Here is a 27,126-nt window from a genome sequence, read left to right as displayed (position 1 = left end):
ACTGGCAGGAAATTCTATGCCCCACCCCCTAAGGAAAGTATAGAAACTGCATTTCTCGTTGACGAAATGGCACTCTTAAGTGTGACGGGCGTAACTTTTCGTTACTCGAAAAATATCGAGTCTCACTATTCGACTCGAATCATTACAACAGGTACCTGAATCGTTTTGCCCAGCTCTACACTCAACAGTACATCCTTACGGTGCAGACTGCTTTCAACTTTTCAACCCGGAGCTTCCCAGGTCACTGGTACGCGTTCAACATTGATTCAAAATGAATTTTTATTGAATGTACAGACAAATGCGTTTCCGCTCATGATAAAACCTCGATAACCAGACAACATTCTGTCAGAATAGCATTCCAGTTTTTAACCACGCGCTGATACGCTGAGTGGCATGAAGAATCGCGATAATGAAATTACAGCTGAAATCAAAACAACATTAGGCCGCATGGCTAGTTCATGGCCAGGTGCACGAGCCGTTGACGAACACGGTTCCAGTGGCGCACTGCTTCGGGTATGTATAGCCGTTCGAACATTGGTAGTAGGATGTGTTGCTTTCTGGATCAGCGTAGAGGCCGTTGGCTTTGCCTTCGCAAGTAAAAGTACCGGACGCAGCGGTAGTCGTGGTTGACGCAGCGGTAGTCGTGGTTGTCGCAGCGGTTGTTGTTGTGGCGGCCGAGGAAGATGATGCGCTGGTTGTTGATCCTGATGGAAAAGCCGTAGTGGTGGTGGTGGTGGTAGTTGAGTCGCCACCCTGGTTGTTGGGTGTGGTTTGAGGGGCGTGTGTGCTCACGTCAGAGCAATCACAGGTGGAATCATCGTAAAAGCAAGTGTGCTGCCAGGGAGCGGGGGTAGGTTCTACCGCTGGCGGCCACCATGTCACAGCGGTGGTTGTGGCGACTCGGTAGCAAGGGTTATCGTCGCCCAATGCTCCACCGTGTAGTCCGTCCTTGATAGCTCTGAGTACAAAATTGAATTATGAGAAGTAGCACCAAGTCGTCTCCTATTTAAGAGTGCAAAATTTGATTTTGTCGTATAATACCTCGTATTGTTTGCCATATGATTGCCAATGCGACTTATATAAATGCGCTTGACGAATTGGTGATGATTGGCGATGCAGTACTTGAAAACTTAGCAGAGCTTCTCGATATGAAGAGAACCCCGTAAAAAGTCCTCGAGCTACTATGATTTTATGAATGCGGTTACGAAGGAAGTATACAAGACATGCTTAGAAAGCAGACTCATGTTATGAATATCTCTCAAAATTCTATTCGAAATCCTCCGAAAATCAACTCACAATGGGTAGATTTCCCTTGCGAGAGTCAATACATTAAAGCCAGAAGCCCGCACAAAAAGTTTATTATATTATATTATCTGTATAACTTCGGGCCAATCGAGAAGGCTTGTGTAATGTCATTATAAGTCGACGCGAAAGTACGATAGTTTGAGTTCTAAATATTCTAATCATCTAAAGTCATGCTTCACGCAGACTGACCTAGACAAAGCAAACTTCTTGTTCCCCGAGCATTGGCCAGCGAAATCATCGAGGTCAAGAGCCCAGATCATTGCTCCGGCGAGGTCGTATTGCTTCAAAAACTCTACCTGAATAGACACACATGGGTTACATATTGATTCGATAAGTGTACTATCTACACTTAGGCTAGAAATTGTCATTTTGATCCAACCTGTCAGAGGTGGTCAAAGTAGTCAGCTCTGTTACTCAAGTAGAAATAGAAGTAATGCGGTAAATTTTTACTTAAACTTGAGAAGAAGAATCAATTTTTATTGCACGTCAAAATTAGTTCGAGTAGAAATAGAAAATGAAAGGTCTGCAAAAGCTCAAGGGAGTAGATTCAAACAGTAGATTTTGTCGAGGTGTTGCATAATAAGCAGATGTAGCTATACTTTCAAAATTACAGAGTGTATCTTAGCGAATAACACTAAATGACTAATGACTGTACAAATAGGTACAATCTTCCAAAATAAATTCAATATTCATGGTCGTGATACACGGGCGCTCTGCTCTTCTCCGCTCTATTAAACGTCCTGTTATTGGCATCTATCATGTCCTCATTTTCGGTTGAGTGTAGTTACAGCAAACCTTTGTTCTAACGGAGGATTCGTCGTCATATCCGATCCATTGGTCGCCGGACACCAGTGCAGGAGCGGCAACGTCGCTGTTGTGGATGATGTTTCCTGACATATCACAGATCTGTAGTGAAAAGGATTAGTGTTATAGGTTCGGTACGTATAAGAGCCTTTTCGTGGCAATGATTTTATTGGTTCCTATACGTTACTGACCTCGTAGTATGCAAGAAATCCCGCTTCTCTGGTATAAGTTCCAGCGGTAGCCGCGCCCGATACTGGACTTCCATAACCACTGACAGCGGCATTTGTTAGAGTGAATCCCCTGCAATCAAATGCATTGAATATTGCTCATTGGCACGAGAGTATAAACGGATAGTCGCTCTAGCAGACTAGCACCGTACCTCCCGTACGTAGGGATTCCAAGAACCAATTTTTCCTTAGTGCATCCGTTGTCCAGCCAATAGTCGACGGCGTATTTCTGCGAAGAGTCACTCGATTAATGTGAAGAAGTGCAAAAGCCTTATATCACCGCCAACTTACCACCGTAAAGTCTTTCTCGGCGGCACTGCCGTAGTTCGCACCTGTCGCGTATACCGGGGCATTGTGATCCGATATGTTCTGCCAGGCACCGTGCAGGTCGTAGGCCATCAGGTGGACCAGGTCTAATTTTCTACAAAAGAACCACGCCAAGTCACATAAAATACGCAAAGAAAAACAGAGAGAGAGAGAGAATCTATATTTGTCAACCGAACAAATAAATAACAGCACGCATTATAAAAATGCAATTAGATGAAATATGACATATGCCTACCCTACATGCAAGCCAGCTATATAGCTGCGTTGTTTCTGCGGTCACAGGTAGGGTTGCGTTTAAAACAAAAATCAATTGAAAACAAACATGTTTAAAGCAAGGTCCTTGTTTACAACATGTGTTTTTTAAAGCCACGACGTCACGAATATTCATTTGTGACGTCATTGTAGATTTACATTGACAATTGAAAATATAGCGTAAATATAGCTCCTTTGACGTAATATCTGTGGTATAACTGTTGAACCGACTATTTTGAGGGTTCGAACCTACCCATATCGATTGACGTCGAATATATTGAGTGGTAATTGTCCGTAGGCTCATGCAACATCGTTTTTTGCAAAATATTTACACAGTTATGCCATAATTTTACAACTTGAAAAAAAAACGTTTTTTAAAGCCTTTTGTTGAAAACAATCGTTTGTTTTAAATGCAACCCTAGACGCAAGAGTCGATATAACAGTGTTTTCTCAAAGCCGAGCCACCCAGGCCAGGAGCATATTACTGGACATGTCGTTACATCCAAAGCATTGAATTGACTACCAAAGACACAGATGTAGGGAAAACTATAGCATCATGGAGAGTAATTCGAAATTAAATGAATAAAAAAAGTCGATAATGTTCTGGCTATTACAAATACAATTTGGCGGTAGCTCGGGAGCAGAGAGACAAAACCTTGTTTTTTGTAACTCGAAAGAAGGTAAATTACGAAGTTCATGCGATAAGTTATTCCATAATAAGACACCAAATACAAGATTGAATTCTGCACGCCACTGGCAGAGTAGTTGTTGCACTTGTACATTAGGATTGTCCAAAATTTGGAAAATCTCGAAAATGCCCCGTTGTAATGTCTCATTCTATAGATTATTGATAAAAACAACAATAAGCCTAAAAGAAGCTCACAGGAAAGTCGTTAAGATTTCGGGCAAACCGTTTGAAAGAAGCTGCGGAAGAGTGGGTGTGGCACCGACCATAGAACGGCGAGAAGACATGCAATCTCGAAACCACGGTTCTTGATTGGCTAATCAGCTACGCCTTAATGATCACGGCAGCAGCAGGTTGCTGATTACTTGTTCAAATGTACGTTCTTACAAGGTTGAGTTTAAGGAAAATTTCGAGAAAGGCTAATCGCGCAATCGTTTTCGTCAGAGTCATGTCGTAAATGTCCAAAACATGGACTCTGTCGGCCTCAATCTATATATGCTACACTTACTCGCAAACAGCTGCAATTTCGTAACCCGCGTCAATCGTCGGTTGGCCAGCAGCGACAGCGGCTGTCAAGATCAATCTTGCATTTCCTGTGTTTGCCGCCTCTGATTCGTACGCATCCAATAATTTCTGTAAATGAAAATTAATTTGCGTTCGGGCTATGTCTAACGCGATTGCCCAATATATATATATATATATATATATAAAGCTAACAACGTCAACATTTCGCAATTGAATTGGATTGAGACAAACGAAAGCGCTAGCCACTCTTTCTTACTTGCAAAAGCACGGTGAATCGTTCCTTGTCTTCGGGTGGCGAGCCTCTGCTTCCGGGATATTCCCAATCCATGTCGAGACCATCGAATCCCCACTTCCTCAGGAACGTAACTGAGTTCGCGGCGAATGCCTGGAGTATTATTCAGTCAGTTTATGGGCAATTGTGTTTCGATTCAATTTTAAAAATAGATTTCTCCTTCCAGTTGCGCGAAAGAAAAGCGTGGAATAACAAGCATTGCCTTTTACTTTGCAGTTGTTGTGAGATGGTATATAGTTAGACACTTTCATCACTGCATGGGATACTAGCCCGATGATTATTGTTAAGGACCAGTTGAATTGTTTTGAGTAAGAGGGAGTTAGCGTAGTGGTGGCGATAGGTTTATCTGGGCTCCTCTTCCCTCGCGTCGCTGTTCTCACGGCGACAAAAAAGTCCAGTAGAAGACTCGGATGATTACAGAGCGCAATCACAAGGAGTGGAAAGAGCATGAAGAACCGCAGAAGAGAGATTAACATCGAATAAAACTGTGACATCGGGCACTAGGTCTAGTTCAGTGGTTCCCAATGTGGACGATATCACCCCCCCCCCGGGCGATTTAGTGGTCTAGGGGGGATAACGAAGTAGGCGATAGGGGGCGAAAATAACTAAGGGGGCGACGGTGAGTTAAAACGGCTATATTGGAGTCAAGTCGGTGAAATGACCTTCCTTTTAGTCAACCCACGAAAATTTAGCTGTAAAGGTGTAATTCCGAGGTCGAGCCGAAAAGTTGACCTTTTTTAGTCAAATCGCCGGTGATTACAGTTTGTATGCCCATTTTTCGGTTTCCAATATTTCGAGCGCGATGATCGGTGTGGAGCTTGGAAAGGGGGTGATGAGTCGAAAAGGGTTGAGAACCACTGGTCTAGATGGAAGTCAGATTAAGATACCGCAACTGGTCGTTCGGCATCCTCATATCTGTTCATTACATCACATTGTGTCTTATCGCATTGTACATTGTATGAGTCTTTATCGGATTATATTATCTGACGAATACAGTAGTCAATAAAATGAAAAAAATATATCTGGGAGACGTTTGTGGGGTTTTCAAGGTTGCTGATTACGAATATCACATTAGTCTTGCCAGATTAACTCTAAAAACGAAAATATTTAAACCCCTAAAAAAGCTTAAAATCACTGTATTTACCCTTGAATATTTCACTTGGTAGCAAGTAAATCGTAGATTTTTTTACTTTTATACTCTGCCTGAATAGATAATTGACTATGATGAACACTCATGTCGCTCTCAGTTATTCCATCAATATTAATATAACCTGATGTGAGAACTTTGTTAGTTAAAAAAGCAGTTTTTCAAGTCTAAAAATTGTACTTTTGCACAATGGAAATATATTGTCTCCTGTACCAATTGGTCGGTCAACCGTCATGAAAGAGGAGTATCAAGCTATCAAGTTTGTCGCTGGAAATCTTAACTAAAACACTCATATGCGTCTCATCTCTTTTCACTTGTAAATGGATAATTTTTCGTAAAGGCAACAAATTGGGTATACCTGGAATCCATAACAAGCGAGAGGCTTAAATCTGGAATCTTTGATGGATCTCAGATCCGAATACGGCCTGAGGATTACAATTTCATAATAAGAAAGGTGCTCAGACTGCTCACTGCATGGAATCCTTTCTAGGATGTATTAGCCTACATAAAACTTTTTGGAATATCACAAAGCACCCAACCACAAAAACAGTTGGTCCGAGAATTGACATATGCATATGGAAACCTTGTGGCAAACATGAGCATTAAATCTCACTTACTGTTCAGTCATCTTGATATATTTTCTGATAATATTGTTGATTAGAGGGAATAGAAAGGGGAAAGGTTCCACCAATAAATGAAAACAACAAAACAAAGATATCAGTGCAGATGCGACGAACATATTATGGCAGACTATTGCTGGAATCTTTCGAAAAACTGCTCTAAATTGCTTACCAACGAAAATAGTACAAGAACCAATTTTGCTTCAAGATAAGTCATTCTTATTATATTTCAACTGATTATTTTGAATTTAAAATAGGTGGTTGAAATAAAACTGATTCAATTAATGCAACGTTATTTGAGTAATTAGCCAAATACTTATATACATTATTGAAGTTTATTTATGTACATGATATCCGCGATAGTCTCCGATTATGATAAATGTGATACCCCAAAATATAATTCTGTTGATGTATTTTGATTTAAAACAGTCTTCAGCGTGTCAAAATAACAAGTAGAATGAATTTCTGAACTTTATAGTATGACTGAGTCAATTTTTGATCTGGCTCATTCAGCGAAAATATAAGATTTTAGTCAAAATAGCCCAATGGATTATCTCCAAAAATATAGCAAATTTGAAAAAAAAAACAATGTTATATTCGGAATCAGTGCCCTTCAGAACACCCAAAACCACTCGATCTTTGTCTGCCTAAAAATATGTGTTGACCAGTGTTATTATTGAGGATATATCATTGAGGATTGTTCGAGCCATCAGCATACTTGGTTGGTATTAAAATAATGACGGCAATGCCCAATGAACGCGAATACAGTGCGAAGTAAAATTTATAATAAGCCACGTGCATACAAGCAGAATGACAGTGACAGGACATACGATGTACGTACAATGTAGACCACTGCTACACTACAGGAGCTCTTCAAATGGTCACTGGATACAATTAGGGTTGTATTTAAAACAAATTTGTTTTTTAAACACTCGGTTTAAAACATTTTTTAAACAGAATTTTGAACAAGGGCCTATTAAAAGAAATAATTTTTTTTGTAAGTTGTATAATTATGCCATAATTGCGTAAATACTTTCCAAAAAACATGTTGTATGAGCCTACGGACGAATATTACCCGATATAGCCGACGTATAAGAAATGGGATGGTTGGTAACCTCGAAATAGACGGTTGTACCGCTATAGTGCGCATATATAGAGCACTGGTACGGAATGAATGTTCCGATGATGATGCCGCCGACCATAAAAATGTAGCATGATGATTTAATGCTGTTTAAGGACATTCTCGGTCCTTATATGACAGAGGTTGGAAACCTCTTTCGCCATAGGAGGTATTTTTTAATCCACTATGTCGTCACAATTGAATATTTGCGACGTCATGGCCTTTAAAAAAGTTTTAAACAAGGGCCTTGTTTTAAACATGTTTGTTTTCTAATTGATTTCTGCTTCAATGCAACCCTAGATACAACCAGAGATGGTCAGTAACGAAGTGCTTCTACTTTATCGAGGTACTCAAGTAGTTTTCCTCTACTTCTGGTACTTACTCAAGTAGATATTTTTTTCGCTACTTCTACTTCGTAATATTTTGTGAACTACTCACTTACTTTTCGCTATTTTCAGTTTGTCAAGTAGAAGCAGTTTAATACCCTAATAAGAAAGACAGGCTGAGGAATTTTGGGGTTGTTTTCACGTAGTACCAACATATAATTTTCATAAAAGTCAAGTAATACCCATAATTTTCGTTGCGCTTAGCGCACAGTTAGATTTGGAGTGACAAATATGTTTTAACGAAAGTATCGCTGAATATAATTTAGATACCGGGTTGGTTCCGTTCACGCCGCATGATCACCTATACCAAATATTTCATCACAGTAAGTATGGCCCTCCATAAAGTTTGAAACTATCGTTTCGCAATCTAGCAATAACCTATTATACCTAGCAACCCATGACGTGTCCTAATCTGGAAAAGTGGACTTGTTTAACGTTAGACCTGTTTTAGCAGACCAGCCGTTGAAACTTTCTGGACAAAAGACATGAAATATATTTTCCGCTTTTTAGAAGTAGTATTTGTATGTTTTTTAATTACGAGTATTATACGTTGAGTTCTAATTATAGTTTCAGTTCTTTTGTTAGGAAAACATACATGTTGAAGTATAAAAGCAAGTGTAGTAATGCCTCATATTTTCCGAAAATAAAGCTATACACTACATGGCATATTTAAGATCTGCCATATTTCTAATTAACGTATACCAATCGCGCAAAGTGTTAAAGCCGTATCTTACATAACTTCTCTGTATTGCTCGTCGTCTGATATGGGGATTTATTATATGGAGAAGGGTACCATGCCATGATATTCTCTAAAACGGGGTGTTCGAGTAAACAAAGGATTAGTGTCGTATTTCCATAGGAATGGTATCATTTACATCCCATGATGTGGACAACTGCTTATTCTGTCAAAAATTGACACCTTGGATGCATCAAAAATCAATATCAATCAAGCTCGCTATACCTTTCGCGTAGCTCTATTTGCAGCTTTTGACAGTCCATGCGAACGAATTACGATCGTTTTCACAACTACATACTTACTTGAGTAGATTTAAAGTCGGTAAATTCTACTTCTACTTCAAGTAGTTTTAAGTTGCTCATGAAAAAAGTACTTTTACTCGTACTTGAGTAGATTTTTCCGTCGCTACTTCTACTTCTACTTGAGTAGCTTTCTTGACTACTTTGACCACCTCTGAATACAACGCTCATCCGTAAAATTGTGAAGTTGGTGAAAGAAGATGCATTTTGTTAATCCGAAAGTGTCATGCGATTCATCGACTAAATCTATGTTTTGAAACTTACTTGAGTATACTGTTCAGATCTTATTTACTTCCAGTCTTGGAAACTGCTACTTCTACTTGCAATTGAGTAGAAATTCACGGTGTTATTTTTACTTCTACTTGAGTAGCAACGCTGATTACTTCGACCACCTCTATCGCACTGACGAAGACGCGGACTATCTATAGTATATACTCGCCAATATAGTTCCGATAGTTTCGGAACGGAACCACATTTTAATTCGGTATACCTTTAGATATATTTCGCATTTCGCATTTATATTTTTGTTGAATTATTTTTATTGTTGTCGCAGAGTACTGAAAATCAGAGGGTTCATAATACCAGACTCTGTAGTTCGTCACTTGAGTGGATTTCCGGACGCCTTTTTCTTTTCTTTCCTGACAAAGTTATGCACTACCTTGGAGTCGCCTATCCCCATACATAGTTGAGGGATGTGTGTAGAGTATTTCGATTGCTTCCGCCGTTTAAACGGCGGAGAATGCAACAGCAATAATGCTACTAGCCGTTAGACTCGATTCATACCGGAGGAAAATAGACCAATGCTCTCACCTCCATTTTTGCTTCAGTCTCGCACACTCTTGTAAACGGCACTGTGCCGAAATTCCAGCCGCCAACAGCAGCCGTGATCAGTAGGTCTGGATTGCTTTGTTTCAAAGTGATGAGATCGGCAATCAGCTGGTCGCCGTTCCACTCCCGAAGTGAAAGCTACAAATTTTGTATTTTGCCTTTGAATTTGGGAGTTCTACATCATGAGGTTGCCTACATGTATTGACGGCAAACTCTTCAGAAGCGAATGTGTTTCCTTGGAATCGTACAGTAATGCGATACCCCATTAAATTTATTAAGCATTATTGTTCAACAAAATAACTAATTATACAGAGTTTTATACACAGTTTATTTTTAACTTTTTATTAATATATGTTGATATCAAAACCCCACCTCATTTGCCGAGTTTATCTCGATGAAGGAGTAAACAATGTGTGTGCATAGGTATGGGTCGATGTTGCTTGCCTCTTTGAATTTCCCGATGCCCGGACGGTATTGCGCCCAGTTTGTGTAATAACATACGAAATTTTTCCCGTGCTCCACACCTATAGGGGTACGAGAATTCGGTGAGCTAGTGTACAGACTTAAAGTCGTAATTGACAAAACACTTGAAATGAATTGACGAAATGTATAGACGAAGTGTATATTTCAGAATTGAAAAGAGCCAGTGTGTCACATAAAGTCATTATCGCTTTGAGTTGAATATTGTTTAATCCACATGAAGTATAACATTTTAATGATTGCAAACAGATATACATACATATACACGGGGCGAGTGCTGCACTGAGTCAAGTGCATACTTTACAGAAACAAACCATGCGTTACAATGTCAGTGTAATATCTAAATGGGTATTGGGTAGGTGCGGCATTTCGTCAACAGGTTTTGACTCCGAATCGCACCCGAAAATCAAAGTGTAGTGGGTTCTGGGTTGTAATGCACAGACTCGAGATGCATGATAACCCGATACGATTCTTGGTTATGACTAGGGCAAGTTTTTGCAACTTTTGCAACTTTTTTTTTACAGCTTCCGGCAGCTTCCTAAATACTCGTTAGATGTGGAATTCTGTTTTAAGCCCGTTAAAGGAATCTTATAGTGAAACTTTTTGCAGCTTTTGTCCATTTTTTTCATGCAACTTTTTGCAAATTTTTGCAACTTTTTCGGTTTTTCATGAAAGTATTTTCGATTTCGGTGAAATACACGGCCAAATTCGACTGAAACACCGTAAATCAGCACCGAAATAACGCTTTTACGGGTATTTCGGGAGCTGAGCCGGAAAATTGTCTTTTTTTTTAGTCAACCGAGCAAAATGTGGTCAAAATGCAACTTCTGCAACTTTTGTTAAAATTAAAAAAACAAATGCAACTTTCTCAGTTTTTTAGTGCAACAAAAACTTGCCCTAGTTATTACAGTTTTCGGCTGCTTCATACCTTGCGCGGATATCACGAACAGCGTGACTGCAAGCAGGGATGGAATCACGTTCCTCATCTGTTAAACGCAAAATTACGAATACTAACTCGAATACAAGGGTTTATAAACACCATAGTCACACCACATACCTTGCTATTTGTGAATGGACTTCTTTTTCGATATGGTCGTACAGCATTCAAACTCTTGCTGCTATACCGCAAACGTTATGAACATCTGAATTGAAAACTGCTGCATTTATGGAAAGTCTCGGATCATTAAAAAGCATAAAATCGGGAAGTTACATTTGAAGTTGTCATTTTTGTTTTCACAGCGTCGTGACGAGACAAGCGATTAAACTTTAATGAGTCAATAATTTTATAGAGTTTCACGATGCATTAAACTTACATTTAAACATAAATGTTTCCGTAACGTTGTTGCAATCGGCTGTTTCGCGGACATGAGGACATTGGACAATGTAACTCATCGATTTATAAAGGTGTCGTTGGCTTAGCGTATGACCAATAAAATGAGTCCTTTCGGTACCAGTTACCGTGAGCCCACACGAAACAGTATTTGCAAACATTGGCCAGGAAAAGACGAGTCTGAACTAAGGTTTAAAGGCAGAATTTGTCAACATTGCACGTCCATAACAATCGCTTTCGCGATCAGCGATTATCTTCGCGGACACCACCATCACCATCCTATAAACATTTTTTTGGGTTTTAAGCCTTTTCATCCGGGGGCTCACATGTCCCCACACCAAGTCTCTATTCTCGTCGCGGCGTCGACCCTGTAGGCCTCGACTACTGCCTTTACAATAGAACGCTGTATGCTGTGCGTTCACCCTCACACAATGAATTATAAAGGAGAGATTTGTATCATTAACGTATATATAACATAATTTATGCCCGGTGTATACGAAAATGTTTCGTTGTTACAATATTTTTCTCCCGGACCACTATTGTGATGTAATTACAAAATATTGTTGTTTGTGATATCACACAGATTTCTTCGGTCTTTGTGAAGAATCACAGTATTGCAGTCACGTCATTTGTTCGCAAACAACGATTAGACTTATTCCATCACTTATCGGGTGGTGTTATCACAATCAACAACTTGTTCCGTATATGTATGCTTGAAAATTACCTCAGCATTCAGATTCCTTAAAATTGAAAGGGAGGGACGTTGGCATAACAATGACACAAGTTTACCTGATTATCATGAACGCTCGTCATGGGAAAAATACACATGTGGGGAGAGGATGAGTGTTTCCTTATAATGACTTTACGTTGCAGCACAAATTAAGAATCCTCTATTTACTGTAACGTGCTTCCTACTATATGTGCTGCACATTCCAATTTCGGACCAGCCCATCGGTTTCGCAGTCTATTTTTGGGCTTGTCCGAACATGAAATGTGGCGAAGAAACGTCAATAATTTAACGACACGACATAAATTCAACAGCAAACATCGCCTTAATTTATAGTAATGGATATGCGGCACGGATCTTACGGGCATTTGACGTGTTGACGATTCATGTAAGGTCACTGGCCTGCTGTGCAGTCCTAACTCCGATCATTATTCCAAGTAAATATTTCATTGAACTTTATGCCAGGCTTTCGTCGAATTCAGATTATGATCATATGTATACAATTATAAATTTTTACGTGTGAGCAAGGTTGCAATAACTGCTTTGCACTACTCAGCGTGCGATATGCCTATTTAGCAGCGCCACTGGACATGATATCTCGTCTTCACTAAAATATCAAAATTTCTAGATAAATTGCCGCTCGCAATTTGAAACTTCGGCCTAGAAAAAAAATTACTCAGTGATTTAAATAACTCCATTCTAACTGTATCAAATCTAAATGATTGGACACATTTCTACGGAAAAGCCAATTAAAGTATTATGGGCGATGAAAAATAAAATATATGTAGTCTTTGTGAAACGAAAATGCACAATCTTATACGAAAACAATAGCATTGCTATACTGTCCTCATGACCAAAAGTCCAATGACTTTTTTTCTATAAGAACTGATGGATTTCGCAATCATTTTATGTGATGCAAAGCTACTTGGTATTGTGGGTAGACTGGACTGGACACCCTTGGTATCTTGGATTTGACGTCGTCCTATATATATTGCTGTAGGTGCTATGCAACTCGCTCGCATGATCAATCGCCACTTCACTTGCGGTGACCAATAATTCTATATCTATGGCAAAATGAGGTGATTTCGGAAAAAAAATCAATATACTTATGCTATATGTACCGAATCAGTACAATTTATACTCAACTCGCATTCAAGCGCACAAATCGATTCCCCTTGTATAGGACCAGGGGGAACCATGGGGGAACCAGGGGAATGGAACGGATATTTTATCCTTACACAAGACTTACGTGGAGATGAAAAGAGATAGAGAGGGCCAAAGAGAGAGAGAAGGAGATCACGAGAATTTGAAATGTATGCTATCTATACATGGCCAACACGATGACTGCATGTGAGAATATTCTCAGCAATGAAATAGAGCCACAATTTATCCGCAAACATTTTCAAGATAAGTGTTTCAGTTGTGATATGGGCGAGAGAGAATTCTGTGCCGCCTTGTTAGAGCGACCTCAACTACGGAATAAATCATCAGCTTCGCGTGTTCTGAAGTACCCACTGATTTTTCATTTTCTACCAAGTTGCAAGCTCCAGTATTAAATTTGTTATTTAGTGAAAATCGACAGACGTGTCAATTTGTTATTACCCTCCTGAACAAAAATTGACATAGTGTGATATCCATTTCAGCTTCAAAAAATTCACTCATGTGATCAAGGCAGCAATCTTCGCACGGCAGCCGTCACGGCAGCAAATTAAAAGGCATCGCTGATTGCTGAAATCCACCCCGCTATATGAAAGCTCAATACTGCACACATTTTGTCGAATTATTTATTGATTTGTTTCTTCCTCCACTGACACTCATAATCACGTGCGATGTATAATGCCAAAACAACCAATTAAACAGCAGTTATATACATGTATATTTCCGATTCTAACAAGCCAATAGATTCAAGGATATGTGCATGCATTTATGGTGTCGTCGAACACCAGGCCGGCTCCGCAATTGAACTCCCAATGTTGAGCGCCATTGCACTGATGGTATTTGTTGGGGTCCTCTGGGTCAGTGTGATATCCATCGCCTTGGGTCGCGCAAATATTGCCGGAAGATGAACCAGCTGTAGTGGTAGTAGTTGTTGTGGTACCAGTAGTTGCTTTAGTCGTGGAAGAAGATGTGACTCCATTTCCGACTGTTGTAGTGGTTGTTGTTGATGGAGATACCCCGTTGCCAGAAGTATGCAGCTGTCCCTTTATTGCGCTGTTTCGAAAAATGGAATATATATGACGTAGCCGTAACGTATAATTATCTTGACACTGTGAGGCAATGCTATCATACTTCGTAAGATCTGCATGAGTTATTAGGAAAGAAAATATAGGGCATGTGGTTACCACGAAGGATTGAGTGGGTGCGCACTGTGCAGTGTGCTTGACAGTTACAGTTGTAGCGACTACTAGAACTCAATCATGGAAGTGTCTTTTCTACTGTGTAGCTGAAGCCATGCATATCGGCTGTAACAAATTCAATTGGTAGCCGAACTTACTCATTCGCCGCACTAAAATGAACCAAATCATACTACTATGCCATGTCGAGATAGTCAATTGGTCAGTAACGTGGTACTTCTAAATTTTCCATTTACTCAAGTAGGTATACATACTTGTATCTCTAACTCAAGTAATTATGTTTGCTGACTACTTCCACACCAAGGTAACATTTTAAGGCAGAATTACATACTTTTCACAATTTGGATTTTGAAAAATAAAAAGTAGTTTTTGGATATGCTTGCATCACTTTTGCGAAAGAAATTGTCATGATAACCTGCCGAAAGAGCCCGTGTATCCCGGCAATGAATACATTATCGAACATTGCACCTATATTTGTTGTGTCATTGGTAATTTTGCGTAAGTTGTAATGTTGTTAACTCCTTTGGCATTGCCCTGTACGTCGAGCTACCATAACAGAACCCACCGCCATTTTAAGAAGACCGTGGATGGCAATCCATGATGTCGCCGGTATAGGCAGCGTGCCGTATCCTCAGTCTTGTGATTCGATTACATGGTGGGTTGGTGTCTTACTAATTGTAATTGAGGATACCATTCTTAGTGTTTATATATATGTATTGCCATTTGTAAGTTACATGTTTTTATTAATCTAAATAAATAAAAGCTCACTGGTAAGTGCTGCTATTCGATCTACTTTAGAACAGGCTCGCGGGCTACTCGTCTGGTCCTCGCGGACTACCTGGGGCCCGTGGGCACCGCGTTGGTGACCCCTGATATAGAAAGTCCTTGGCGATCGTATTTACATTATTGGAACGAATCAAATTAACTGTCTGTTTGCAATTCCGTGTAAGGTTGACTGTATTTCCCTTACTTCGACAACACGTATTTCCGCTTCCCTGTGCTTTCGCAGAAACCACCAAAGTCGTCGAGGTCGAGGGCCCAGATCATTGCGCCAGCGAGATTGTAACTTTGCAGAAGCTTGGTCTGTCAAGAGTAGCGGAGACTTAGACATTTTATCACGCCCCATGACATGCAAGTTCCTGAAACCTACTTTTTCGATGACGGATGTTACGTTATCGTACCCGATCCATTGGTCGTTGGACACCAGAACTGGAGAGGCTGTCTTGTCATTGTAGATGTTGATTCCGGTCATATCGCAGATCTGAAAATCGTCGGAATATCTATCAAGCGTTTGTCACTGACACCGGATTAGGCCATCAGTAACCGTAGCGACATAGTGTCTCACGAGTGCAACGTTTAATTTGTTTATCCGGCTGTTTCGACTTAAATGATCATCTATGCCAGACCTGAACGTTTTGTTCATGATTTTCAGATTACGGACGCAGAGAAGGGCTCACTTTCAATTCTAGGCCGGTGTTAAGCACCGAATGCGCACTGCGCATGCGCAGCTTGCGTGGCTAGGAGGAGCCGGGCAAAGGCACCGACACAGACGGTATGGTGTTAAAGAGTCTACCTTGGTCGGTCTAAAAATCACTACACGTGAGCGTGGAATTCTATATTACGGACAGATACGGGCAATTTAGCATAGCGATACCGCCAGATACACGACGTGAAACAATTCCTCTCAACGAAATTTACCACGAAACTCAACTTCTAATTCACAAAATAAAAATAAAAACTGAATTCCGGTAATAAATTGATATCTGATAAATGAGGAGGCGAAATTAGCCCCATCAAGTCCTATTTTTCGCTGGCTGGTTACGTGTTTATGGAATAGACATTTAAAGGTCGCCTTTTACGCCATAATCTGACTCAAGCTGCATGGATTCACTAATCCGTCGTAATTATAATTAGACTGTTCAATTTTATAGATTACTAACCAACGGCCCGTAGGTTAGTAATCTATTGTTAGTTCAATGTCCAATTGTCCATATGCTCAAAGCTACGTCTGCGCTCATAATCGTGGGGTGTCTGACACTAAATTTTCATCTAACTTCATAAAAGGAGAGGAAGCCCGCTTCTCTGGTATACGTCCCAGCTGTCGCGGCTCCCGATGCAGCAGCTCCATAGCCATATTGACTGGGGCTCGTGAGCGTATATCCTCTGCAATATAAGAATAGTATTAAAATTATGCACTGCAACAAGTTATATGAATTAGCAGAGATAGTTCACCTTCCGTAAGTTGGAATCCCCAACACCATTTTATCGTTGGAACATCCGTTGTTGAGCCAATACTCCAAAGCGTATTTCTAACGGCGTGCGAAACAAAAAGATAAGCAAAACTCTGCATTACCGAAGTGCAGAAACCGTGCACTTGCCACATAAAAGTTTTTCTCGTCCGCACCGTCGCTGTATACACCTCCCACAGAATATACTGCTGCATTATGATCGGTGCTCGTTTCCCATGCTCCATGAAGGTCATAGGCCATCAGGTGAACCAAATCCAGGAGTCTATTGCAAAAAAAGATTATTCGTTATCAGTCTATTTAAACCAAGTACATTCTGTCGACATGATTAGTTTCGTTGCAAGAGGCATTGGTATGCCTACCAGTGCTGTGCAATCCATAGGTTCGATACAATTTCATTATTACTGAGAAAATTTATCCATGGTTTGGTAACTCCAACCATGATTCAACTAACTTCAGGAGTATCTTATAGAGTGCATGTTTACTTTGGTAGCCTGTCACCTAAACTGTAGCCTTTGGGCTATATCAGTGGCGCTTAACCGGTACGGGCATCAATAGTGGAACGCGAAGTCATTTCAGCTGGTACGCAGTAAATGCATTTCTCTTTTAAGCAAAATTACAGTTTTCACGAATCGCTAACGAATTTTTCCAAATGTAAGAAATGTCTTGATCGAATGCATAGTTAAATACTTTTAAACTTCAGTCGACTCCGTTGCACTCGTCCAAATCAGCTTGTAGAGGAGAAACAGGTGGAATCGTAAAATTAATTTTTGCCTTGTTGGTGTGTGAATGTGTGTGTTATGAATAATAATCAGGGGCGGATTAGCTCGTGGGCGGCATTTGTTTAGAAATTTCCAGGCTGACTTATTTGCTAATCCGCCTATGTTAATAATTCTATTTACATTTAGAGTGAAGTTAAGTTTTTCGTGAATTTTTTGCTACGCAGCAAAATCACAGAACCTCGAAGTGGTGCGCGCTATAAGAAAGGGTTGAGAACCACTGGGCTATATTGTATTCATGCAAATCTACAGTTTCAGGGTGCTTGGTTTTAACCTTCGCTGAATACGCCTAGAGCCCTGGACGGTAAGGATGGCTTGCATTGCGACATTCACAGACGTTTTTATTGAGTCCTATCAACTCTTCGACTGTTTCCAAATGCTACTCTTGTCTCCACCTAAATGATATGCCAAAACGTACCCGCAAACTTTGTCGATTTCATATCCCGCATCGATAGTGGGTTGACCAGCAGCGACAGCCGCAGTCAGAAGTAATCGCGGCGTTTGCGTTGACCTAGCTGCTTCGAAGGTTTCTTTCAATATCTGCGAAATTCACACCCGTACAGTCGAAGCTCTCCAGCATCGCAATCGCTAATTTCCCCAATGTCACGTCGCGCATCGACAGAACGTTCCATCATGAGATTTACGACGCAAAAAATGATATTTGCCAAGCCAATTACAAGTCTATTCCCTATTACTTCTGAATATTAACCCTTGTCAATATATATGTTTTTGAAAAATTATACGCGAAAGAGCTAGATCCCCTCCCTTCGACATAACAGTTTAAGTTAAGTTGTTGTTAGATATCGAGCATGGCACTACACGATAACAAATACGTCATCTCACTTCCAACAGCCGCGTAAATCTTTGCTTATCCACAGCTGGCGATCCTCTGCTTCCGGGATATTCCCAATCCATGTCAAGCCCGTCGAAGCCATATCTTTTCAGGAATACGACGGCGTCTTGAGCAAAGTCCTGTTTGTTACATAAATAAACGATTGCATATTTTAATAATTCAGATCGGAGTGTAATCATGCAGAAATTCAAATAAAATAGCTAATCCTAATTCTTCGATTCGCGTTAAAAATATACGTAAATTTACCCATATATTATCAATAAATTCGTCCTGTTGAGTATGTTATTGGTAAACGCCTGTTGAATAGATATTTATATCCTATCTTTATTCGTGAATTTAGTCATTATTTCGTGTTCTAGAAAATCAAGCATATTATGGTATCAGTGGCCGTGTAGAATGCACTGGTATCCGTAACATTGAAGCATACCAGCTAGCACAATTTATATCTCTATTATCCTTCGATGTATTAAGGAAGCATTCCAGGTGTATTTGGGAGGTAGTTTTGCAGCAGCAATAACATTTTCCTCAATTATCACAAGGGTCAGTTCTGCCATGATTGCAGACGCTGACCAGTTGAACACTTGTACGCACGTATAGCCAGCCGAGTTGTTCTGCTTATATACTACTAAAATTTCCCGTTATTTTATTCGAAACTGGAAGCAAAATAAAACATAGTACATATATTCATAGCATATAATCAGGAATTCTACGGTTGTATTCTGCGCGAATCCGGCCCAAAAAAGCCATAAACGACAACATGGCTACCAGGCACAAAATAGAATCTCACTAATCATGGAATCAAAGTAGTCGGAGCGGTTGAGTGTAATAATTTAAATAAGTTACTCCCGCATGTAGCACCGTATTTTTGACATACCCGCATGGCTCCCTCCGTCTCGCATACTTTAGTGAATTCTGCAGTGCCGAAATTCCAGCCCCCAACGGCTGCGGTGAGTAGAAGACTAGGGTTAGTGCTCTTTAGGGTCAGAAGGTTAGCGATTGTTTGCTCGTCATTCCACTCCCGTAATTTCAGCTGTAAGAGACGCGGTCGAAAGAGGCTTTACTATAGGTGGCGCAGTAAGTTCTTGATTAGCGTGTTTGAAATCCTGCACTGACCTTGCTATCGCTTCCAATCTCGATGAAAGAGAAAACGATGTGAGTGCACAGAAAAGGATCGACATGCTCTGCTCCGAGGAACCTTCCTTTTCCCGGGCGGTATTGAGCCCAGTTTGTATAATAGCACACGAAATTCTGCCCGTGTGGCACGGCTTCGCCTAAATGGATTTAAATAGTAAGATGAACACAATTTTTGAAGTACATAAAAAATTAACACAATAAAAAACAATGGTCTGATGTATATTCAGTATATTCTGTACCTTGTGCAGACGATAAAAAGCACGTCACCGCAAGAAGCGATGCCAAGAGAATCCTCATCTGGAATTAATTGCGTAAGATAAACGATAAGTTTCACTTGAAGTTGAAACGGATTGATATCCTACCTTTATCGGTAGACGTCAGTCTTCGTTAACTTTATGTAGCGATCAGACTTGTTGCCACTATTGTGAAGTTTCAGCGCTCGCCGATCGCCCCTTTATAGAAAAACGAAACTTTTAACAACGATATAAAGTAAATAAAGTTATAGGCTATCGATTTTGCGACAGGTCATCAACGTTTGATGAGATCCGTAAAGTCAGTTATATACTTGTTTGACGATTTCTTTCAAGTTCCTTCGTTACCTTTTGTAATTCCTCGCAAACAGGTTTCGATCTGGATATTGATGAACCCATTTACGTCACTGCCACTTGGTGATAAACGAGAAAACTAACATATCCATGGGTCAATCCGTACCTTACCTATCCTGGTTTGAACGATGTCATATATAATAAAATAGTCATGCTCTCAAACTGCGTGCTTTAGACTCTGCAACGTGCTGCAAACTATGCATGGACTATTATATCTACTGGTGATATTACTCAAGTGGAAAGGATCTAAACTTCTACTCGAGTAGTAGGCTATGGACCATGTTAGCGTGAACGCGAACCTTTGGAAATGGCAACATGAACGTATTGTTTGCCGCAATATTCTATATGTGAACGCGAACGTGAACCTATCACGTCATATTGCTAATTCAAACCCTACCTACAGTTCAGTGAAATAATAAAATAATGTTCACGATAACTATAGCGTAGGGTTGCCATATGTCCGGAATTTCCCGGACATGTCCGGAATTTCACTGTTAAAACTGCGTCTGGGAGGAATTTCTAAAATATGCCTAAATGTCCGGAATTTTGAAGTAAGCTCAAAAGTTTTTCCTAAATCAACATGACCAATATTATTTTGGGCAGATTTATGCTACATAAAATTTTTCTTCGCGCTTCGCACGATTTAGTATCACATATATTGGTTTTAATATAGGGACAACCACCTTCGCAAAACTACGAGAGAGAGAGAATTCTTTTATTCGTCAACCATGAAATATAGTGAAGGCAATGTCCACAAACAATTCACGTCCAATAGTATACATTTTTTTAATTTTCCTACTATATTTTACATGGTATAGACTGGGAGACCCGATATAACCGAAGTCTTCTAGGCCGGAGTCACCCAAGCATATTGGCAGTATTAATAATATTAGGAATCAATTTCTTCTCTCAGTCGAGTAGCACCGCAAAGAGTAACGAAATAAACAAAAGTAAATAAAAGACAGCAACACTAGTGAAGGACGGTTATCATAGTTAACAGTGTGATCAGACAATTTTTGACCCATGTACACGGTGGTAATATTATTGTAACATATAAAATGAAACAAAACAACAAACAACATCACTGTGGTCATGAGATATGTTCTTCTTAGTACTTGGAATAAATAAATAAATAAATAAAATTCAGTTACAGAATTGAGTCTAATTGTTATCGCAATTACAAGATAACGGTATATTCATAGAGTGGGTTTAGGCCGTTTGGACATGACTTAACGATGTACAATTATGCTCCTTGCATTTTGAGAAGTCCTCATCCTCCACCAGCTTTACCGCTAACTCCGATCATGTGTGCGGAGAGAGGATCAACTTATATAGTAATATATGGAAGAACCAATATTATTGTCATAATTCATTCAAATCATATAACGACCAGATGTATATAGAAACCAAATGCATATAGTAAGTCCCAGAAGTTGCATCGATGGGCTCAAGATCAGTGTTTATTCGGGAAGGAGGGGATGAATAATATGGCTTCGGCCCTGGTTACAACCTGCAACACACATCTACATAACTCCTGAACCGGATCGTGACCACCTCTCGTTAATAGACAAAGCGTAGCTTGTGTGACGTCATATTGATCCACAATGCGCTCATACCTCATTTCGAAATCCGCTAGTGGCGCTAAAGAGCGTCCGGAATTTGATTTCCAAAAATATAGTAACCCTAAACTAGCGACGACGCAGGGTAAATTATGTCACAAATGCTGGACTACTTGTTGACTTTTAAACGTCAACAAATGTATCAGCTGGAACCCTGGAACAATTAAATGCTATAATAATCCCATAATATCAATCTCAGTTTAGTTCGGTTTATTAGCAATTTTTATCAGTTCAATACACCACAAAAATTGCGATACAATGAAAGGATAGAAAGGTGTCGAAACGACTTGGAGTAGTCTTTGTAATCAGACATCCACCTGGCCTAGGCGATGTAAAGACGATGCATGCACACTGAAGGAAAAGCAAAAGAAGATATTATAGAAAAGAAACCGACAAATAATGGGATGCATGGCATGACAGGGAAGGCGATATCGATAGGTAAGGTCGTGGTCCGGTAATCTTGAGGACGGAGTAATATTCATTTAGTATAAACTGGTTATATTTCGATTTAAATGCGGACATGCCCGTCGACTGTCGGATAGCCGGAGAGATACTGTTCCTCCGTTCAGGTCCTACATATTTGATAGAGCGATGATCCTTTCGCGGTCGATCGTATATGATTTGATGAACTTTCCTGATTCCAAAATATGGTAATCCTACTGTCTGCTTTGTCAAAAGATATTGAATATGGATAGTGTAAATGCGGAAAGGAAAGGACGTAGTTTATTTTTGTCTTTGATGTTTTTACGGCATATACACCGACTCATGGTACACATACACACGATCTGCGCATATGCATACCATGTTTTCGTTCGCGTTCTGTATGTGAACCTCAGAAATTTAGAGGTTCACCTTCACAAATGAACCTTGGTAGGTTCTGCACTGTGGACCATTTCCATCTATTACAATTTTTCACATTATTATAATCAATGTTCCCTCTAATTGTTGACGAGTCTGCGCACACTCACCAACACACTGTGCAGACCTCTGGACAACAGTGCGTAACCACTAGAAAAATGGTCCTCACATCGGATTTTTTGTGCGCAACTTGGATTTTCTGTGCGCGGAGACCGAGTCAGCACTGCGCATTTGCGCACGTGCGCAGCTTAGAGGGAACATTGATTATAATATATGTCGTTGAAATTCTGTGCATTTCAACTTTGGGTCACTCTATGCATGGCGCTGGCAGCATAAAAACTCAACACTAAACGAGTACGTACCTTACCATCAGTCGCAGAAATTTTACTTGCTTTGTTACAAAAGTGAATATTAAGTGACTATCTATTGCGAGCTTGACCCGCAATCACACCAAATCAAGAGAAAAATACGCTACATGCAGGTAAGGCATAGTCAGTCAATGATGCATATTTAACCAATCAATGAAATTGATGTGAAGAATACGTCGTTGTCTATAATGTAAAAGATCTAACAGGCGTAGCCTACGGGATCCATCTTCATTTGATGTTTACTGTATCATAAAAACGAAATCCCTCCGATTGGGGTGTTGGCTGCGGTATAACATGTTAAAGGGGGAATAGAGTATAGAAACCCGTGTTACGCTGTGCTCAATATCAATATACCAAGACGCCGAATACATTGTCCGGTCTGGCCTTGGCCGTTAAGGCGTAAGTTTATATTCCCTTGCAAGCCAGCATGTACTTCAGCATTGTGGCCTGAGTCGTCGCTAGCGTGTACCAGTTCCTGAACAATGTACAATAACACATCACTTCACTGAAATGTAGGGTTGGAATTCACGCGCATCTGAACTTTACATAGGTTCATGCCATCCCTGCCATTGAAATTGTGCAAACGTAATAAACCAAAAGGCGCATACGATTTCAAATTAGTATTTCCTCACTGGCAAATATTTTTACCCTTGCGGGGCGACGGCATTTGTATCTTGGGGTTCAGATTGACAGGACAGGAACATTCGGCGCCAACCCTTTAGGAGCCCACGGACAATTAAAAATCTGTATAGATATTGAAATTTTCGGTCAGCATGAGGGCAGTCTTTTCGGCCAAGGTTTTCTCGCTGCCGATCGTTCTGGCACACTCCACGGAGTCGCATGTTAAATAGCCATAAACGTCATATGTCTTGGTGAGTCGTGGCGTAGCAATTGCCGACGCCAAAATACTCGATACGATAAATCATACGTATTATTTTTTGAAGGGTACCCAATAATCAAGAAATCTGGCAACCTGCAATCGCGCGTAGCGCGAAAATGTTTCGAAGTTGTAGCCTATAAATTCTCCTCACGAAACGTCACCTTCAACCACGTCGGTCCTAGACAATAGACTAGGGGTTCTCAACAGGGCCGTAACTGCCGCACCCCAAACCCCCCAATTTGGGGGGGGGGCGAGCTCGAAGGGGGCCCAAAATTATTTTGTGAATTAGCATAAATTATAGAGTATTTTTTGAAAATTTATGCAACTTTGTCGAAAAGTTTTCTCGCAATGCGCGATTTTAAGTGGCTCACTTGGTAGTACAATTATAATTTCGTGACAAAAGCGAACAGTTTATCACCCTATGGGAGCCCTTGACTTCAAGTTTTTTATTTTGTATTTGGGGGGGGGCGGGGGCTTGACGAAGTGCCGTTTCGTTCCTGCCAACGGGGATACACCCGGAGATGTTTAATTATTATCAAGGGGACCTACCTTTTCAAACACACCTCACTCAGCTCTCCCAGTAAATCAGATTACGTGAGGAGCAGAGAGAGGATAAAATTGATAGCGATATATATATGCATGTGCAATTCCCGATCATATTAACCGATTTCAGTTACAAACTATAAAATTTTCTCGCGTTTCGCGCGTTTAGGCGAGAAAAGCTGACTCCCGAAAAGGACACCCAATGAAGACGACAAGTAGCGATAAACAGCGCAAAGCCAGAGGGGGGTCTGGGGTGCGAAGCCCCCCAGAAGTTCGGTTTATCACCATATGGGGGGCCCAAGACCAACGTTTTTTGGGGGGGCTGACGAAGTGCTGTTACGGCCCTGGTTCTCAACTTCCCACGCATAACGGGCCGCATTTTAACAGCGAAAGAGGCTGCGGGCCGCAGAACATTATCACCGTGTATTTGTGGGCTGCTATTCAATTTAGGCTACTATAGCCCATTTACCAGTCTTATAAGGGCATTTAGTACAGTTTTATGCATTATGAAACATTGCAGTTATACTGTTTTTTGTGAGAATACCTAACTTCCAGTGGCGCAAGTAAATCCCTTCATGGAGCGTGCATCGCATACGTTGCCAAGTCGGTATTTGCACCTTCAACCCAGGGATATCTAGAACTCCTAGTTCTAGATATCCCTGCTTCAAACCCTTCCACAAGAGAACCAAACTCTCTGTTACAATGCGTGAGCGAGCAAGTATAAAATTACGGTAACTGTTTCGTTACACAGGCCAATAGCACTTTGAGCTCTGTGATATGAGAAGTCAGGCGTTCGGGATCATTTCTGAGCAAACCAATCAACTCTTCTCCTTCCATGGCTGGAGCCCTACACCAATAGTTACAGAAGTCGGCTTTGTAAAGTTGATGTTTTTTTCACTGGTCCCCTTCCCACGTTTGCATTTCGACTGGAAATATGTCCAGTCTGATAAAACGCACTTGGATAATTTGCTATGCCACGTGTGTGTAGTCGGTGGATTCGTCCAATGCTATCCTTAAGTAGCACAGTACGTTAAAGTTTAATTGAAGTCACACCTTCTCCAACAGATTTTTGGTTTAGCGATATTCCAAGCAATTATGAGCAATGCGTCTGTAACGTATTCTGCAAATTTAACAATGCCTCGAAATATGGATTGGTGGGCTTGAAAGCCATCTAGCAACGTTTTCTCCCAAATCAGGCAGTACAACCCCAGAAGAAACTATCGTGGTATCATTTTAAGGTTCTACGCTTCGTCACAACTGTTCTTCGATACATCGGTCTTCCATAACGATACTGTGCCAGTAGTAATTGCGTTCCTATTGTAAGATATCGCGAGCCGCAAAATAATCGCCTGCAGGCCGTGGGTTGAGAACCCCTGCAGTAGACAATACACGCATCTCGACAAAATCTGTATTTTGCAAATACTAGTTATAAAATACTGTAAAAAGTATCGCGAAAAAAATAGGATTCACAACCCAAAACGAGTCAGTACCTAACCAGGGTCGAGCTCCATATTGTCATTCCGAAAATACGCTCCAGCCGCACTCTCGTACGACAGGTTAGCTGATTGCCTTCACGTATGAGAAGTACAGCCAATTTCAGCCGCCCAGGAATAGCCACAGCGGCAGTGTTGTCTTGAGCGCCTACGCCTTGTGAGAACGCTGAAGCGTGCACATGGAAATATGCGACGTCACAATTACACATAAACATAACTCGACATTTGCGAGCTATTCCAAACAGTCGACTGCCTGCTCGCCGAACTTGATCTCTACATTGCTAAAGAAGACGCATTGTCTACCCGAAAGTTTCCGCACCTAGGTCGTCATACACACAACTCGGCTCGTCGTCGCTATGTCCTTTTACTCGCTTGGCGTCGCTGTCCGGCTCTTCCAGATATAAGTCCACGTCCTCAGAGACGCGATTTTGATTTTGTCCCCAATCTATCAGTTCGTCGCCGTAGTAGGCAGTTATAGTCTTCAACTTGTTGTTCAGGAGATTTTGTTCTATTTCAACACGGTTTCCCGGTCCAGCGAGACGCATCAACTGAAAACACACATCACACATGAACTCAAATGTACTGTGATTAGTAGCGCATCAAAACATCTCCGACCTGAATAAGTTGATGCAGTGCATGCTTGATTATCGTATCGTATGCAAGTTTCAAGCTACTCGGTCTTGTCGGTTATCGTGATTATTGAAAGGGAGGCTGCCAGTAAAAATTGCCCTACCATATGAGAAGAATAACAATACAAAGCACTCGTGAAGGTTGTCAATTGCTTCGATATTCGAAAGAGACGATTTCGAATTTGTGATTCTTGCCGCCCATCCCCAATGCCCATAAGCATTCGAGTGTATCCAAGCTATTCTATTCGCGAGTTTCTGCAGTGCGTGCTCGAGTTGTTTCGCACGTCAGAATTTTTAGGGCTTAGCACATTCTATTCAACAATCGAGAACTGTGCTACCGTATTATAATTTTTGATCGCCACTCCGCTGTTGTTCAGCGTCTGTGCAAAAAAAGGATGGAGAAAAGTTCCGAGGAAGGAAGAATACAAGAGAATGGAAAGAATCAGAAGAATGACAGCTGGAAGATCAAGATCTAACACTATTGCACCAGGCATTAATACTAGTAATATCTGTAGTCCGGGGTACGATGTTTCAACACCCTCCGTCTGTTGAATGTTTCAACAACATCCCCGTCTGTCTTGAGGTGAAAATATTTGAATCGCTGATTGTTGTTACTACAGCAAGTCAGCAACGTCATATCTGCATCCTTCACAATTAATATACGAGATCTCAAGA

The 27,126-nt window shown here is 40.7% G+C and overlaps 1 protein-coding gene across 1 annotated transcript in view; it reads right to left on the bottom strand.

The window, feature by feature from the left end:
• Positions 1–261: 261 nt before the first annotated feature.
• The window catches only part of LOC145446714 (putative chitinase 10), a 36,650-nt gene continuing 9,785 nt past the window's right edge, over positions 262–27,126 (bottom strand). The window contains exons 8-31 of the mRNA XM_080325066.1: positions 26,191–26,370; positions 19,696–19,753; positions 19,436–19,593; positions 19,197–19,352; positions 18,313–18,441; positions 17,888–18,009; positions 16,823–16,955; positions 16,677–16,753; positions 16,499–16,607; positions 15,595–15,705; positions 15,415–15,527; positions 13,998–14,301; positions 11,091–11,165; positions 10,962–11,019; positions 9,926–10,077; positions 9,536–9,691; positions 4,382–4,510; positions 4,109–4,233; positions 2,628–2,757; positions 2,489–2,565; positions 2,301–2,409; positions 2,101–2,211; positions 1,499–1,601; positions 262–962 (exon numbers count right to left, since the gene is read on the bottom strand). Coding sequence (XP_080181192.1) covers positions 457–962; positions 1,499–1,601; positions 2,101–2,211; positions 2,301–2,409; positions 2,489–2,565; positions 2,628–2,757; positions 4,109–4,233; positions 4,382–4,510; positions 9,536–9,691; positions 9,926–10,077; positions 10,962–11,019; positions 11,091–11,165; positions 13,998–14,301; positions 15,415–15,527; positions 15,595–15,705; positions 16,499–16,607; positions 16,677–16,753; positions 16,823–16,955; positions 17,888–18,009; positions 18,313–18,441; positions 19,197–19,352; positions 19,436–19,593; positions 19,696–19,753; positions 26,191–26,370 — 3,381 coding nt within the window. The 3' untranslated portion in view covers positions 262–456. The remainder of the gene's footprint in view (positions 963–1,498; positions 1,602–2,100; positions 2,212–2,300; positions 2,410–2,488; positions 2,566–2,627; positions 2,758–4,108; positions 4,234–4,381; positions 4,511–9,535; positions 9,692–9,925; positions 10,078–10,961; positions 11,020–11,090; positions 11,166–13,997; positions 14,302–15,414; positions 15,528–15,594; positions 15,706–16,498; positions 16,608–16,676; positions 16,754–16,822; positions 16,956–17,887; positions 18,010–18,312; positions 18,442–19,196; positions 19,353–19,435; positions 19,594–19,695; positions 19,754–26,190; positions 26,371–27,126) is intronic.

The sequence above is a fragment of the Botryllus schlosseri genome, chromosome 9, assembly GCF_051294905.1.
Source record: "Botryllus schlosseri isolate E-star chromosome 9, Bs_hap1, whole genome shotgun sequence".
In the NCBI taxonomy this organism is placed as follows: Eukaryota; Metazoa; Chordata; class Ascidiacea; order Stolidobranchia; family Styelidae; genus Botryllus; species Botryllus schlosseri.
This window is presented reverse-complemented; position numbering and strand designations above follow the sequence as displayed.